At 41.2% G+C, this 17611-nt stretch overlaps 1 protein-coding gene across 1 annotated transcript; it reads left to right on the top strand.

Moving 5' to 3' along the window:
* Window positions 1–16077: 16077 nt before the first annotated feature.
* On the top strand, window positions 16078–17297 carry LOC147734814 (olfactory receptor 5AR1-like). Its single transcript, XM_086953637.1, has 2 exons — window positions 16078–16868; window positions 17228–17297. The coding sequence occupies exons 1-2, from the start codon at window positions 16078–16080 to the stop codon at window positions 17295–17297; spliced, it is 861 nt and encodes a 286-aa protein (XP_086809763.1).
* Window positions 17298–17611: the final 314 nt, after the last annotated feature.

The raw sequence follows: 17611 nt of genomic DNA on the forward strand, positions 1-17611 counted from the left end.
CGCCCAAAGCAGGTACCTGCCACTTTTTGAGCATGAGACTCCAAGTTGAGTGTATTGTCCAATAACACCCCCAGGTTTTTTACTGACTCCTTGGGTATAGGAGCAGGTCCCAGCGCCAGAGGCCACCAGTGCTCTTCCCAAGTCTGCGTGCCATTGCCAATCAGGAGAACCTCTGTTTTGGAGGCATTAAGCTGAAGGCAGTTGTTGGATAGCCACCTTGAGATCGCCAGAATGTCTTCCTGGAATTTAATTTGGTCCTCCACATTGTTGTTAGAAAAGTTGAAAATAAGTTGCGTGTCGTCCGCATATGATGTTAGTAAGATCTTACGTTCCCGGGCCAACAAGGCCAGGGGGCGGATGTACACATTTCAAGTTTCAGCTTTTATATGCCACAATATGTCTTGGAGCATTTGGGTGTCAGTTGTGCTGTGCAAGTACAGAGCCACACCCAACAGAGCTAGCATCAACAAAAACCTCAGTATGAAACTATAGATCAACATATGCCATTCCATTAGCTTTCCCAAGAGATTGTGTGATCTTCTGAAAGTTTTTTTGTCAAGTCTCTTAATGATGTACTGACAGTGGCAAAGCCTTGTATGTATCTCGAGCAATATCTGGCCATGCCAAGGAATGATCTTAACATGGAAACTTCATTTGGTGGGCTGACAGTTGGCAGTGCTTGTATTTCTGCCATGTCGAATGTTATGCCCTATCAGAAATGAAATTGGCAGAGAAGTTTTACTTTGTTTTATGGAACTCACATTTCTAGGCCTTCAAAGTTACACAGGCCTTAACCAGCTACTGACATTGCGTAAGAGCTTTGTCATGATCCATCTGTGTACCTCCAATAACAAATAGGTCATCACTATAATTCAAAGCATTGATGACAGGTTGCATGATATCTTAATGACATCTTGGAGTAGATCTGGTGACACACAGAAACCTTAATCTCTTGTAACGGAACAGACTAATATGTGTAGAAAAGATTGTAATTAACTACAATTCTCCTTGAGTTCCAAGTGATGATAACCTTTATACATATTTAGGCGAGAGAAAAACTTCACATCAATCAATTGTGTTATCATGTTGTTGCCTTTCAATTGTCTTGTTCGCTTGACGCATACTCACGCAGATGCGCACAGCTCCTTTACTGTCCATTTTTTGTATTACCGCTATGGGAGAAACCATGGAGTTGGACAAGTGCTATGCTCAATGGTAATGTTTTTGAGTCAAGATTCAAGTTCTGTAAGTAAAGGAAAATTTGTCTGCGTCTTTGACCAATAGGATGGACGTCCACATTATTGTGTAATTGAACTTTCATACATTTACTTTTTCCAACCCATGAAATAACGAAGGGAATTGACTTACTAGTTCATGATAAGCATTCATGTTATAGTTCCCGGATATAAGTCCCATAACAGCAGCTGAGCTGAAGCTGAGTAAACAGGCATTGACACCGAAACTTGAAGTGCATGAATAGATGCATGTACGTTTGTTTTCTTATCCTTCATCATTGCAACAAAGGAACCTAGATCTTTTGTTGTGTTGAGGAAGCCCTGTGGCGTAAGCTGGGACAACGGAAACAGTTCATTATATTTTTCCTCAGGCATAACATTTATTGATGGACCACTGTCAACAATGAAAGGTATTAAACAACCATTAAATTTCAATGTAATCTTGGGACAATGTTTGAATGACTTTGGGGCTATGTCGTGGCGATTTCTTCTAGACCGGTGTTTTTTCTAATGGGTGGCCAGTCCAACAAGTGCAGGTTTTCTGACCTATAAATCAACATAACACAAACATCTTCTTCACTTTTACTTGATATTGTTACAAAAGAGCTGTTTGATTAATATTTAGATCGACTTTGTTTGGTGTTGATTTGCCTCAGCTGATGTGGTCGTGGCACCTTATGGGCGGGCACCAAATGTTGCTTCTGGAATATTGGGGTGGCCATTTTTTCTCTGCCTTGAGCAATGTCCCAAAATGGTTCTCCTTTCAACAGCCCTTGAGATCAGCCTAATGGAGGGTCATTTACCCTCATGTGGAAACAAAAATCCACACCTGAAGCACAACTTTTTTTCTGTGGAGAATTCACTATTGATCTCTCGGCCTTGTGCTTTGGCTCACATTCATGATTGACTCACTTTGAGTCCCTCCAGCCTGTACGTCAGCAGCTTGTCATTCAGCAAGCTCTTCAGCTCAGGCAGCTATGAGAAGATTCTCCAGACTATGGGCCAGATGTAGCAAAATCAGAAATACCGACTCTTAATTACCGAATTTTACCGATTCGGTAATTAAGAGTAGGTATTTCTAATGTAGGTACCAATTCGGTAAATTTTACAGAATCAGTAAAAATCGGTATTTACCGATTGGGTAAATACCGAATCGGTATTTGCTATTGAATCCTATAGGCCTTGAAGCCCATAGGATTCAATATCAAATACCGATTCGGTATTTACCGAATCGGTAAATACCGAATTTTGCAAGGGTGCAGGGGGTGCCACTTTGACACCCTCTGGCACCCCTGTTTTAGGCTTGTGCATACATGCCCTAAGGGCATGTATGTGTGCCACATGGCACGGGTGTACATGCAGAGATGTGCATGTACACCTGAATCAGTATTTTACCCTGCAATTGTATTGCTTGGTAAAATACCGATTTTCAAAGCCCTGTGTCAATGTTAAAATTGGCACCTACATACCAAACATGCATTTTCGGTAATTTTACCGACCGGTATATTTACCGATTCGGTAAGATATACAGAATCGGTAATTTTACAGATTCTGTAATTTTACAGAATCGGTAAAATTACCGATTCGGTAAAATTACCGAAAATGCATGTTTTATATCCCCCTACATCTCCATGGCCATTTACTGGTCGGTAACGGCCGAATTGGGCCGTTACCGGCCGGTAAATGGCCAAAATCTCCCACCTACATCTGGCCCTAAGAGACTAAGACAAACTTAAGACAGACTTAAGAAAGAAGACAGACTTAAGACAGACTTGGGACAAAATCCTAACCTCTGTGAATACCAAAAGTAGTAAGTTCATTCTGTGAATGCTAAAAGTAGTAAGTGCATTCTGTGAATACCAAAATAGTAGTAAGTATAGGATTGAGTCTTAAGTTCAATCTGTGAATCGGGCCCATGGAGCTTAGTATGACATGTCTTTAATTTTCTGCATGTAACCGCAAACTCAACATTCTAAACCTGCATTTCACTACACTATGCTCTAAAGCTTAAGTCACAGTTTGACGGAGTCCATCAGGAACCATAAGAGTTTCATCATTATAAATCACACAACATTACACTGTCAAGAAGTAGCAAGGGGAAGGCCCAGTTGAGAAGTAGATGGGGGAAGTCCCCAGATGAGCTGCCAGTGGGCATGTTTATACACATAGTAGATAAAGTGGTGTCAGTTTTGCCAGTTGTGTTAAATGTGGCAGGGAACTTTCCACTAGACAGAATCAATAATTGTGCTGATATTTAAAAAGGGCATAAGAGTGACACCAAATGTTAATGGCCCATATCTCTCCTCGATTCATCTGTAATGCTTTTCAGATTGCTCCAATCTCACTGCAGTAAGGGGCCAGGAAGGGGTATGGGTGCACTGAAGCAGTGCATCAACCTTCATTTGTTTGTCAGCAACTATCCTACCGTGAAGGTGGGTTATCTACACCTCTGATTCATGGATCTGAGTATCACTTTTAATCTTGTTAAATATTTCAAATAAGGGGAAAGTATGAAAGTTCTTGGCAATCTGGTAGGGATAATCCCAATTTTCTGGCATGGTCATATAAAAGGAACCGGCTACTGCCAGAGTCTGTGATGGTCAAAACATAGAATACACATAGAGCCAGATGTAGGTAGCCCTTTACCGATCGGAATCGGCCGAAAATACCGATTTTCGGCCGTTTCCGATCGGTAAAGGGCTAGGGAGACGTAGGTGCACATATTCGATAATTTTACCGAATCGTTATTATTACCGAATCGGTAATAAGTACCGATTCGGTAATAATTACCGAATCGGTAATATTTACCGATTCGGTAAAATTACCGAAAATGCTATGTGGGTAGCCAATTTTCCATTGGCACATGGCTTACAGAATCGGTATTTTACCATGGAATACAAATCCATGGTAAAATACCGATTCCTGTGTACATGCACATCTGTGCATGTACACATGTGCCATGTGACAGACAGACGTGCCCTTAGGGCATGTCTGTGTGCCACATTGCACACATGCCCGTTTTGGGGGTGCTAGAGGGTGTCAAAGTGACACCCCCTGCACCCTTGTGAATTCATTAATTATCGATTCGGTAAATACCGAATCGATAATGCCTAATCATTCCTATGGGCTTCAAAGCCCATAGGAATGAATGGGCATTACCGATTCGGTATTTACCGAATCGGTAATTAATGAATTGTTAAGGATTCGGTAACAAATCCAGATGTTAGGACCTACATCCCATTTACCGATTTTGAAATACCGAATCGGTAAAATTCGGTATTTCAAAATCGGTAAATGGGATTTACCTACATCGGGCCCCAAGTCTTTTAATGCAGGGACAGGAGTAAGGCAAATATGTGTGCTGCCCCTTTCTCTTCTCACTTTACATTAATGACATCGATAAAATGTTGCAGGACAGAGGTTCGGAGTCAAATGGAATTGGACCCCATGATCTTTAGCCTCTACTCTATGCAGACTATGCGGCTATGGACCACAAACAGCCTTCAACAATTAGTTGATCTATTTAGTGGGATATGAGCATCAATAAAATAAATATCTTTTACTATGATTCGCTGGTAAGGGTAGCACAAAACCTGTCCAATTACTATAAATGGAGAATAAATTAAGAGAGTAAAGTAATGTGGTCTTGTAAAGCGCACTGCTGCCCTGAGGCGTCGTGGCGCTGTAGACCGCTGGGGAACCCGTCCTGGCTATCCCTATGAGATGGTCCCTACTGGGTATCTCCAAGGTGAAACCAGGCATCCCCGGCGAATGTGGGGGGCCGTTGTAGAGATGAGGCAAGCTAATGCCCAGAGTTGCCGAGTGTGATCCCTGGTTAGAGTAGGCACCGAGGTGAGAATTATCGAGTCCGCTGACCCTGGTCCACGACCCTGCCGCGTCGGGAATTGAACCCTGTTTTCGGGCCGTTCTCTGCTTTCGGGTCTGCCGCCTCTAATCAGTGAGCCACACCACTTCACCGAGTGGCCACTTTCTCTTATCTGGGATTACATTTGAGGCTGGAGGTCATTGGAGGCATATGACAAATGTCAGACATTTATAGTTTATTATATTTATTTAATCTGTATTTAGATTTGCCAAAAGCCAGGGAATAAGCCTATTAAGGAAAAGCCGTCTATTTGCAAGAGTACATCTGTGTCTGTCATTATATATGGTTGAGTACATAGGGTGTTTCAGATACAACTATTTTTCAAAGGCAAGAGAACATGTTTTTAGGAAGTGTATCAGCTCTATCAATGCATTTCAACATTTATTGTCCATAAGAAATTGAGAATTCCATATTTGAATCCTGTTCTTCCTTGGCATGCGATCTGTGTGAGATCTGGCTAACTAGGGATATTATAAAGTATTGTCTTGACCTTGAGCATCTTTTGAATACCCCTTGGTTGGTCATCCTTTAATGAAACCCAGAATCTATAGTGACACTACAGAAAATGGAACAAAATGTCTGATTTTGGATCATAAGGAGGAGCGAGGGGGTACCCTTGGAAACACAGAAACCAACACTATACATCATGTTGGTGGTATGCCACAGTATAACACACACACACACATATATATATGTATATATATAGATATAGATATATATATATGTATATAGATATGTATATATATATATCTATATATATAATATATATATATATATCCAAACGTAGCAGTCGCTTATAGACCCCCGCCGCTGCCAGCGGCGGGTCCAGAAAGGATAGTGAATCCCTAACAAATCCAACACTTCGCCTTCGACGGATGCAAGAAAAGGGCTGTCCGGGCCACAGATTTCAGAAAAACGTGTTTATTTCAAGTTAGCTCCACTCGACACGTTTTGGAGGACTAGCCTTCTTTATCACGAGTGCGAGTGTATTGTTTTGGTATACTTAAATACAAGTCACATTGTATTCCATCATACACATAGACTTGAAAAACAGACTCGATGAAGTTCAGCATTAAGGAGCTACTAAGTTAAAGGGCTATAAACCACCGGAAAGACAACATCTAATCATTCCATACAATAATAAAGCACACAGTGTGGTAAGGCGAAAAATCAAAAGCCAGACGAGCAGACAGCTTAAAACGCAATGTTTTGCGCACCATAAATCATGATGATCAATAAAGCATGACAGATTCAAATTGATTGATTCGTTTCTCTTGTGATCAAGACATGTTAATACACATCAAAACAACCGAAATCTGGAATAAATCAAAAACATGTATCCCCAGTAGGCACCCGAAGGTCACGAAATTACCAAAGGTCAGTTCGCCTCCTGTCACTTAGATGGATGTGCCCCTGTTTGATGCTAATAACAGAGCGCAGGAACACCCGAGTTAAGAACATCCAAAATGTCAACACGGTTGACCAACAAGCTGAATCCAGCCCCAGTGGGCACTCAGTCAAAATTGGTGATATTACGGTCATACCAAAGCGATCCTGCGATCTAGTACTTAATATGTCCTATTCATTACACAACTGTCATACGTGCTTCAAGTGTTCTGGTGCCACATCCGTGAGAATGAACTCTCATATTTTCAACTTCCCAGAGATCTGTAAAAGTAAAAAGAATATGATGTGATTAACTACATGAATCTGTAAATTCAACATACATCTCACAAAACACATTAAAATCAAGGAAGAAACGGGAAAGTTCTGATTCTCGCGAAATTAATGAACCCTTATCCAAGGTGGACAGCCAATTCTTCATCAAGATTGTGACCTTCAGGCTGCATGGTGCGATACCTAATAATAAGTTTGGATTCTAGCCTTCTGAGTTCCTGTATTCTGTCTCCCCCTCTATCTCTTGTGGGGACAGTAACAAGGACGCAAAATGACTTTCACCCGAATGTGGCCACTTTATAAAGTAGATCAAAGAATCTACACCCAGATAGACTTGACATTATTCTGACAGCAGAATTAACTCATTGCATAATACTGAAAGTTTGATTGATACATTGTACTCCCATTGTACTCCCAATTGTGTCATTACATGGTGGGTACACTTCCATAACCTTTCCAAGACAGGTGTTGCACTATTAATTTAAGTTATAGTATAGATTTTTGTAACATACAGGGTACACCAGAGTAGTTGCCTCTAGCTACTTGATACAGAATCCTTCACAACTGGTTCTATCACTGAAACACTTATGCTTCTGGAATAGATGTGATTTGATAGGGTCTCTGAAGAAAAAAAGCTATAAAAAAGCTCGATACAAGGCAGGAGTGAATGCCACAACTGCGCTATTGCAAAACCGGATTCCTCTATGACTTTTTTAAATTTAGGGGAGTTAGATAACACATGCCAACCAGATATAAGAACTTTCTTAGATGTATGTATATATATATTTAGATTCACTGAAAAGACCACAGGTTTCACAGACGTTATAGTTAGTTGGACATTTCACTTGTACAAAGCTTGACAAGCGTGGTAACGGGCCTTGCTCCACGGAGCCTGTTTGTTTCTGCATTTGTTGAGGGCATATTCTTTTTCTAAAACCCTTGCTGCAGGAGGGAGCAGCCCCGTGGGTAAGAGTCCATTGAGGATGAGGAAACTGTACAGAGGTATTCTCTACAAGTATCTCGTTGTGCTAGTCTCAAACTGTTTCTTGGTTCCCTCATAGTTTCTTCAAGGGACAAAGGAACCACTTGTTTGTTCATGAAAATAACTCTACCAGAAAACATTTACAAAGAACAGTTCAAAGAACATTTCTAAGGAAAGATTAACTTATGTATCTTGGATTTATGTCATTTTGGTTGTGCCTAAATTAAATAAAGATATCTATATTTTTATAACAACTTGTGTGGTGTCCATTTGTTGTGTTTCACTGTGTTACTGTGGGTGTTGGTGCAAATACTTTACACTTGGGGATAAGCCTGTCTGCTCTTGCCTAGCTACCAAGGGGATGAGCAGGGGTTATCTACAGTGTGTTTCCCCCTTACTCTGACTAGAAGAAAGGGTCCTTATTTGGCTAAAGGTACCTACCTCTGCCAAAAGGAGACCTACATTTCAAACTAGCCCCTAGATCATATGTGTGATCCACATATGCATCACAAATTGCGGGGTGCATTATGAGGTGCCTTTTGCCAATAGCCATCCTTGATTTAGCATTTCCTAAATAGCTATTTCCTGATTGGAAATTGCTATTTAGGAAATGCAAAATGTGCCCATTGGTATGAATGGATTGCCTAATTGCAATTTCCTAATAGCAATTCCTACTCTGAAGAGTCACTATTAGCAATTCACAAATTTCATACACATAATGTTGCATTTCCTAAATAGCGATTCCTATTGAGTAGTTATTTAGGAAATGCAAATTGGCCCCATATGCTCTAAATAAGTGGCTGGCAGCAGCGGGATTCGAGAATCTACTGCAAGGTTTGAAGAGCCCAGGATTTGAGGATTGACTTCAGGATTCAAACCTCCTGAAATCTATTTAAACAAACCGCACCAACGGTGTGACCAGGTGTTTGACTTTTTTCCCTGTGGGTGAGAGGAAGCCTCTGCTTGGACTCTGCTCTTCACCTGAATTTTTTCTGCTTGCTGTCAGCTCTTCACCTGTGTTTGCAGCTCTCCAGTTAAGATTATCTTCTAGCCAGTCACAGAGAACATCTGAGATCTCTGTTTGCAGTTCTATAAATTGATTTTGCAGCATCAACTCAAACACTTTCCTTGCATTCTCTGATGAAGAAGCACCATACATACTGACATTCTGCCATGCCCTCAAAGTTGTGCTATAACAACTGACTCTTTGTGCTCCATAATTATATGGAGATCCTTTGTGAATCTTTGCTTCTTATTGGAGTCTCAAGTTGTGGGGCATTAACCACTATTTTAGGGCATTTTAATAGGACCACTCTCATGACACCTATTTTGTTTCTAGCACAAGATAGGTACTGCATCGCTGATATGCTGAGTGTCTACCATAATGTAAGAGTTAATAGAGTAAATTGTGTACATTTGCTGTTGACATTTATGCAAAATCCATGCAAACGAAAAAAACTCCTGTATTTTAAGTTGAAGCAGAGGCCTTGGGTTAGTTATAGATAGGAACATTTAGATATTACTCCTTTGAATAGTGGAACTCCTATTAGGCCCCAGTACTGTCTCCTACACTTATTTAATGACATTTTGCAACACCCTCAAAGTGCTATAACAACCAACTCTTTGGCAGTAATGTTTTTGAAAAACAACAAACTAAGGATTCTGACCCATTAGGTTTTTCTTCCGGGGTCATATACCATTTTTTTCTGTTTGAGGCCTCCATAAATTCCCTGGCAGTCCCTAACTGTAGAATAGTACATCAGATGGTCCACTGTAAAGAGGGTAGATAGTCTGATGCCCCTACAATGCCAGCTCCAACTCTGTCCATCAGTTGGTTTAGGGTTTCTGCAGGCAGAGTCAAGTGGTGGCAATGCCTTCAGAATCATGACAGTCCACCCGACTCTAAATAGGGTCAGGGGACATGGTGAACAGGGTAACCTTCCACATTTGTGTGGAGAACCCTGTCTGCCAAATTCTAAATCAAGCCCTTAGTTTGGATTATGATGTTATGTTAAAAGTTATGTTATGTTAAAATTGTTTGTACCGCGCAAGGTCACCCAACAGTTTAATGGCGCTCAAACAAATATGGGAAACAGGTGCAGGAGTTACTCTAAGGCTTGCTGAAAGAGGAGAGTTTTAAGCGATTTGCGGAAACAGTCATAGCTAGATCAGAGTCGGAAGGATATCGGGAGGGAATTCCAGAACTTGGGAGCTAAGAAAGAAAAACACAGCCCGCCGTGCTTTTTCCGTTTGAATTTAGGGATAACCAGTAGTTTGTACGAAGTGGAGCGGAGATCTCTCAGAGGAACATAGCACTTCAGGCTAGAAGAGATAAAGGCAGGAGCTTGGCCAGACAGGGCCTTGAAGATCGTACAACCAAGTTTGAACATGCAGCGCTTAGCCACAGGGAGCCAATGAAGGCTCCTAAGCAGCGGCGAGACATGTTGATGTTTAGGCTGGTGAAAAACCAGTCGAGCTGCCTGGTTTTGCACCAGCTGCAGGCGGTGAAGATGGTAGGCAGGGATCCCAACATAAAGAGTGTTGGCGTAGTCAATACGGGACGTGATGAGAGCCATGATAACAAGAACAAGTGCATCCGTGGTGAGAAACCTACTGATTTTACGAATCCTGCGAAGGTGGAAAAAGCAGGATGAAGTGACTGCATTAATTTGAGGCTTCATAGACAGATCGCTGGATATAATTATACGAAGGCTCTTTACCGAATTGACAGGGCTAGGCGGGGAACCAAGAGAGGGGGGCCAAAAGTTGGTATTCCAGGGGTTAGCCAACCCGTCTATCAGTACTACCTCGGTCTTGGTGGGATTCAGTTTCAACTGGCTGTGGTACATCCACTCCGAGATGTCAAGCATGGTGGACTGAAAATTGACACAAGAGGAAAGGGAAGAGTCAATGGGGAAGATCAACTGCAAGTCATCGGCGTAATTGAAGATGGTAACCGGGGTATTACGGAGGGAACCTATGAGAGGTTGCGTATACAAATTAAATAAAAGCGGTGACAGGGCGGGGCCCTGCGGGACTCCGCAGAATAAGGGGGAGTAAGAAGCAGAAAAGGTGGACAAGTGCACAGCCTGAGATCGCCGATGTAAAAAAGATCTAACCCACTTGAGGGCCAAGCCTTGAATGCCCGCATTGTTGACACGGTCGATCAATATCGCATGATCAACCGTGTCAAAGGCCGTCGACAAATCCAGCAGGACAAGTGCCTGGGAGATGTTCTTGTCGGGACCTTTCCTCAATGTGTCCATCACAACCACAATGACCGCCTCGGTTGAGTGGGCTTGCCTAAAGCCAGCTTGCTGATCATCCGAAAAGGACAAGCTCTCAATGAACGCACTCAGGCAACGAGTGACATATGTCTCCAGAATTTTCCCTAAATAAGGAAGAAGGGAGATTGGCCTAAAATTACTCAGGATCGTGGGGTCGGCATTAGTTTTTTTCATTATAGGGACCACGACCGCCTGTTTAAAAAAATCCAGGACTATGCCGGTAGCGAGTGAGTTATTAAGCAATGCTAGCGGAGGATCAGGGCAAGCCAAGAAAGCATCTTTACGAATTTGGGGAGGACAGCAATCATTGGGAGAACCAGAGCTCACCCTATGTAGCAGAGAGATGAACTCCTTGGGAGAAATGGGAGGAAAGGCATCCAGGCGGCAAGGGTTCCTGAGAGGTAATGGCGGGGGAGTAGGGGAAGAGGGGGAAGGGATATTGTTTTTAATGGTAATAATTTTATCAATGAAATAAGAGTTAAGGGAATCACACAGGGCTTGTGTGGGTTGAGGTTGGGGGGTTACCCGATCAGGTAAGGAGAGCTCGTTAACAATGGAATAGATGTCCTTCGCCTTAGAGGCTGAGTCCATTATTTTCTTTGAGAAGTAGGGGGTTTTAGCCAGCAGGATAGATTTTTCATATGCTTTCAGACGATCTACATACACGGTTTTTAATTGCTGATCATAGTTACATCTCCAGCGGCACTCGGCTTGGCGAAGAGCCAGTTTGTCCAATTGCAATTGATCCATGAACCACCGCTGGGCGTCATGGGGACGCTTAGTTTTTAAGGTTTTCATCTGGGCCACTTTATTACTGGCAGACAGCAGCCATTGTTCAAGGTGGAAGGCCTGGCAAGCCACCGAGGCCGGGCCCTTGGGGGCAGTGGTGGCTAGTATAGAATGAAATACGACCAAATTGGCTCTTTTCCAATTGCGGGCTGAAAAGTTGGTGATTGGAATGGGACAACTGGGTGAGATAAGGTTAAGGGAAAATGAGATAAAACAGTGATCGGACCAAGGGCAGGGAGACACTATAGGGGAAGAAAAATCGAGATTAGCAGTCCAGACTTGGTCCAAGATATGGCCTCTGCTGTGTGTGGGGACTTTGACATGCTGGCAGCAATTCATTCCAGACAAGAGGTCGGAGAACTCCTTAGAAAGATGACTTTCCCGAGTATCTAATGGCCAAGAGTTGAAATCTCCGATTATAATGACATTAGCGTGGTTAATAATAAGTTGGGAGATTAGATCACCAAATTGTTGGGGAAAGAGAGACAAATGATCCGGGGGTCGATAAACAAGGACACAAATAAAAGAGAACCTAGGAGAGGAAAATTTATATCTAGGAGAGGATGTATATCTTCATTACAGACTGAACTATAATTATGACCAACAGTTGGAATTACGACTCATGTTTCACCTATCTACACAAAGTCAACTTCTTATAAGTAAGGAAATTATTTAATGCTTGAGGCACATGCAACACATCACTGGAACATTATACTTTGATATGTTACACATCAACATATCAAAAATGTCAGTGGTCTATCACAACATCCAGATGTCATGGATCACACCCAGCATAGTATATTTGATGCACTGCTTGAATCATTATGCGTGGTTGTGTTTGTATTTTGCTTTGTTTTCATTGTTTCCACCGGGCAGTCCTACAACCAACCCAACAAACAATGCAGAATTTATCACTCAAACCTGATGCATTTAGTGATGGCTAAAGTATTACATTCAAGAGCTGTTTCTGGGCTCTAAGAAGTGTTGCCCAACATGAAGTGCCACACAGGAAGCTTAAAAACAAGACAGGACATAACATATATCTCCATAGCAGACAGATATGTCATATCATTAGATATCGGCAGACTCCCAACATTACTAAGATAAGATGTGCAAAACATCCAAAAATACACATTAGACAGAACATGTTTAATATACCCAACCACTCTCAGATATACCCCATATTCAGCTATAAAGGCAGACCAATGTACTCAAACATTTAATGTAGCACATAAGACAGAACACCCCATATGACCACTCGTCATTGCACAACATAGGCACACCAATGACCTACTACAGAAACATAACAAGACCAAATTTAGAGAATAATCTCACACACATTTAACATTAAGAACAAATCTTACAGAACATAAGACAGAAGTTCAACAATAAATAAATATCCCAACTGAATAAAATAATGTTAAACCTATTCCTCAGTGGAATTATGCATGTTGATGACTTCAAAAAATATGCCTAAGCACTAGGTAAGGTTTTCTAGCCACATTATGAAACAAAGATCAGCTAGGTCATGGGAACGAATGCAAAAATGCACCCCATGCAACTACACTTGAACAACATTACAGGGTCTATACACAAGGGTAAACATGATTAAATCTATATGTGTATATGTACTTTTACACTTTTGAATAACTTTAGTACTTTGGGCTATTCACCATTTACAACTATAAAATTACATAATAGTGTAAATTTACATGGCCCCATCTCCTGAAACAAGGGGTGAAGTCTCTAAATGCATTATATATGACCATAAAGTTACTACTAGCACTGATTAAACAAACATATTTGATGCTCCACTAATGGAGCTGAGATATCTGAAAAGTGTATTAAACGTTGAAAAAAACAATACAATATTTTAATATAAAATAGTAATGGTAAATAAAGTGATATATTTATTTTAATAGTAGAACTTTTTAAAATATATTAAAGCATTATTAACTTGATTTAAATTTGGCACATATTTGTTCTGAATATATTAAAATTAAAGGAAAATTATTTGTAAGTTTAAATTATAAAAACAACCTTACCTTGAGCAAAACATACACATTTTTAATATGAACTCAAAATTTTCAACCTGATGCACATAATTAATTAAAAGTAATTTAACATTATATACTACATATTCACGGTACATTAATTTTTCAATTTAAATATTTGTAATACAATATTTTGAAATGAAATAGTTTATGACATCTATACTACTATTATAAAGAGAGAACACAAACTTTTGTGCCAGGTAAACTACAGAAGTAATGCACCAATCACTACACCCAATACACCATTTGAAAGGGGAGATGTGGCAGAAGGACATAGGCTATAGATATGTACACCATATACATTAAAAAAGCAAAAACGCCAAAAGTGGCAAAGTAGTCCCTTGGGGGCGTGGTCGTGGCTGTGGGCGTCTCAAACAACAAATGTGGGCGTTTACAGGGCCGTGCCAAGTGCAAATAACAAACATAGGCCAAGCGACTTCACAACACACTTACATATGCACACATAGAGCGGAAATGTGCTTTCACTGAATTTAGAACGCACAATATGCAGACATAAAGCGGAAATGCGCTTTCAATGAATTTCTAACAAACATTTGCAAATCCCAACACATACAGCAGAAATGCGCTTTCAATGAATTTAAATTCACACATACAGCGCGGTAACACCAATATACATAAACAGCAGAGGTGCGCGCTATAAGAAATATACACACATTTGTTGCAGTTACCCAGACAACATTGACGCCTTCGCATTCGAAACCGGGCGGGCCTTCCATCGACGAGGAGTGTCAAATGACGCCACACAGGGGGCAGGATTAATCGCATACTACACCAATCACAGCGCACTAAAGAAAACACACACACGACTTCGGCTTACCAAAAAAAAAGTCTTTAACCATTGGCCATTGACCAACGAAGTCACAGGGGGGTAAACCTGAACAAAAAAAGCCGACATTTCTTAACGGAGAAACGCAATCGACTGCGCATTCACAAGACTTTCCTCACATCTTGCGGACAAGATAAAACGCTTACAATAAGGCATACGAATAACGAAAATAACACAACTGCCCATAATCACTCGAGCACTACCAGGACTTCACCACACAATTGACAAAACGAAAGGGAAACTTCTTTGAAGGGATACAAAAGCGAACACATGGAAAGAGCCTTCGAAAGAAAAAAAAACATTAAACAGGTAACACAACACTTTCCTCACATCTTGCGGACAACATAAAACGTGGAAAACAATACATACGAATTAAAAAAATAACACAAGTGCGCCAAATCAGTTGAACAGGGCCAGGACTTGCACAGACAACTCTTCTGCGTGGCGGGCGGGGGCCCTGAAGCAGCCTTTTGCTCCCGGACAACGTCGGGACGGGCTGTTAGTGCTTTTATATTTTTAACTAGGTTAAATACTTTTCTTTAATTGAATATTAATTCCTACTTCTATTACTTTGTCAGTGGGGTGCTGCTGTACCATTGGTTAGGCATGTGTGGTGCAACATTTACTGCAACTGTAGGATGGTGTACATATACTACTGATTTGGGTCTTTTTTGGCTGCAGTAACTTCAGAAGTGCAGTTTGTGAATATAAATGAGCTTACTCATTTGTAGGTGTTTGGATGTCCCTCCCTTACCCCCTCCCTAACTCTGCCCAGACATCTATTTACTCCTCTCTTAACCCAACCCCTTTAGTAGTAGGTATTCTCCATTTTCCAGCCACTGCTCTCTGTTCCTCCACATTAACTAATAAAACTGATACTTGCGCAGAGACTCCAGAGTCTCCACACAGAAAAAGGAGAGGTGAGGGCAGAACCTTCTCATGTAGGTTTGTAAATACCATCTTGTAGTATCTTAATAGTAGTATTGTTAGAACTACTAAATGGACTATAAAGTTCAATTTGTAGATAGGTCCTCTCAGTTTTCTGAAAAACCCTTTGGTTTATGTATAGCTATAACCAAATGTTGTCAGAAGAAAACAGTTTATTAAACATATGCTCTATTTTGTTGCAGAGGTAAGTATCTTGTCACAGTGAACACAGGCTGGTGCCATCAATTTTAACTACTGTCATAAATAAATGGTTTTACAACATTGACGAAAGTTCAACTAACTCGGACTATTGTCTTCCATACTTATTCTGCACTAAGCCTTCCAACAAAACCTATAGTCTTTGTGGCCCGTTCTAGAAAGCTCTAAAAGGACATGGAAGATGTAAATAAAACTGTTCACAGTGAATTCACTCCATTGGAATTGACAGAGGATCCCAGGTTGAAGCGGATTCTCTTTGCAGTGTTCACAGGGGCCTATACTCTCACAGTGATTGGCAACATTGGCATCATTGTATTAATGTGGCTGACCCCCCATCTTCAGACCCCTATGTACTTTTTCCTGAGCCATCTGATCTTTGTGGATCCTTGCTATTCCTCTGATATTGCCCCTAGAATGCTTGTTGACCTGATTTCTGAAAATAAGAGGATGTTTCGCATCAGTTGTGCAATGCAATTGTTCATTTTCTCTGCTGCTGGTACCATTGAGCTTCTGCCAATGATGGCTTACGACCGCTATGTTCCTGTATGCCAGCCATTGCATTACATGGCCATCATGACTAAGAGATTTTGTGTTCTGCTTATCACTATGGTATACTCTGGTGAGATTATACACTCTATGATAGAGACAGGTTGTATGTTCCGACTGGCATTTTGTCACTGGGAAATTTGTCATTTTTGCTGTGATATCCCTCCTTTGTTAAAGCTCTCATGCACCAACACTTTCACCAATGAGGTAGTATTATTAATATTTGGAGGTTCCTTGGCTATTTCTTCACTCCTGGCTGTTTTCATTTCCTATGCTGCCATCATCTCAGCTGTCCTGCAAATGCGCTCTTTGGCGGCAAGACTTCGGGTCTTTTCCACATGTGCCTCTCACTTCACTGTTGTGACCTTATGTTTTGTAACAATCTTTTTTATTTACCTCCACTCCTCTTCTGCCTATTCTCTTATTATTATTATTATTATGTTTCTTATATAGCGCCTGAATCGACCCCCGAAGGGGTATCTCCGCGCTTGCCTTGGGAACCCGTCCTGGCTTTTCCCTGTGAGATAGCCCCTACAGGGCATCCCCAAGGTGAAAGCCAGGCATCCCGCCGCGGGGGGGCCGTTGTGGAGATTAAGCAAGCTAATGCCCAGTGTTGCAGAGTGTGAACCCATGATTAGGTCAGGCACCGAAGCGAGCATTATCGAGTCGATGGACATTTGAGCTCAAGACCCTGCCGCGTCTGGAATTGAACCCTGGTCCCGGGTCTGACCTGTGCTTCAGGGTCTGCCTGCTCTAACCAGTGAGCCACACTTCTCCACCTTGACCAGGACAAGGCTGTAACTCTGTTCTACACTATTGTGATACCGATGTTAAATCCTCTGATCTAGAGCCTGCGAAACAAGGATGTAAAAGAAGGACTGAGGAAAATCATTGAGTAATATTTCCTCTAAATTTGTAACTACTTATTACTGATTTTCAGGGTACGAAATACTATGTATACTGTTGCACACTCTGTTCATTTTATGATTTTCTAGACCACTTGTATTTGAGCTAAAAAAAAATGTTAGCATTTTGTCGGATTGGTAGCGGGCTTTGATAGTTCAATAATGTTTCTTCCATTTTGTTTCACCTATCATGAATGAAAATTAGGATAAGTGAATTCATTCACTAAGCAAAGATGCCAATATGGAACTATGTTGAC

Source organism: Lissotriton vulgaris, chromosome 1_2 (assembly GCF_964263255.1).
Source record: "Lissotriton vulgaris chromosome 1_2, aLisVul1.2, whole genome shotgun sequence".
NCBI classification, from domain to species: Eukaryota; Metazoa; Chordata; class Amphibia; order Caudata; family Salamandridae; genus Lissotriton; species Lissotriton vulgaris.

Coding starts and splice junctions, on each gene's coding strand:
- LOC147734814 (XM_086953637.1), top strand. CDS start 16,078: ATGGAAGATGTAAATAAAACTGTTCACAGTGAATTCACTCCATTGGAA. Junction 16,869..17,227: donor CACTCCTCTTCTGCCTATTC/TCTTATTATTAT, acceptor CACACTTCTCCA/CCTTGACCAGGACAAGGCTG.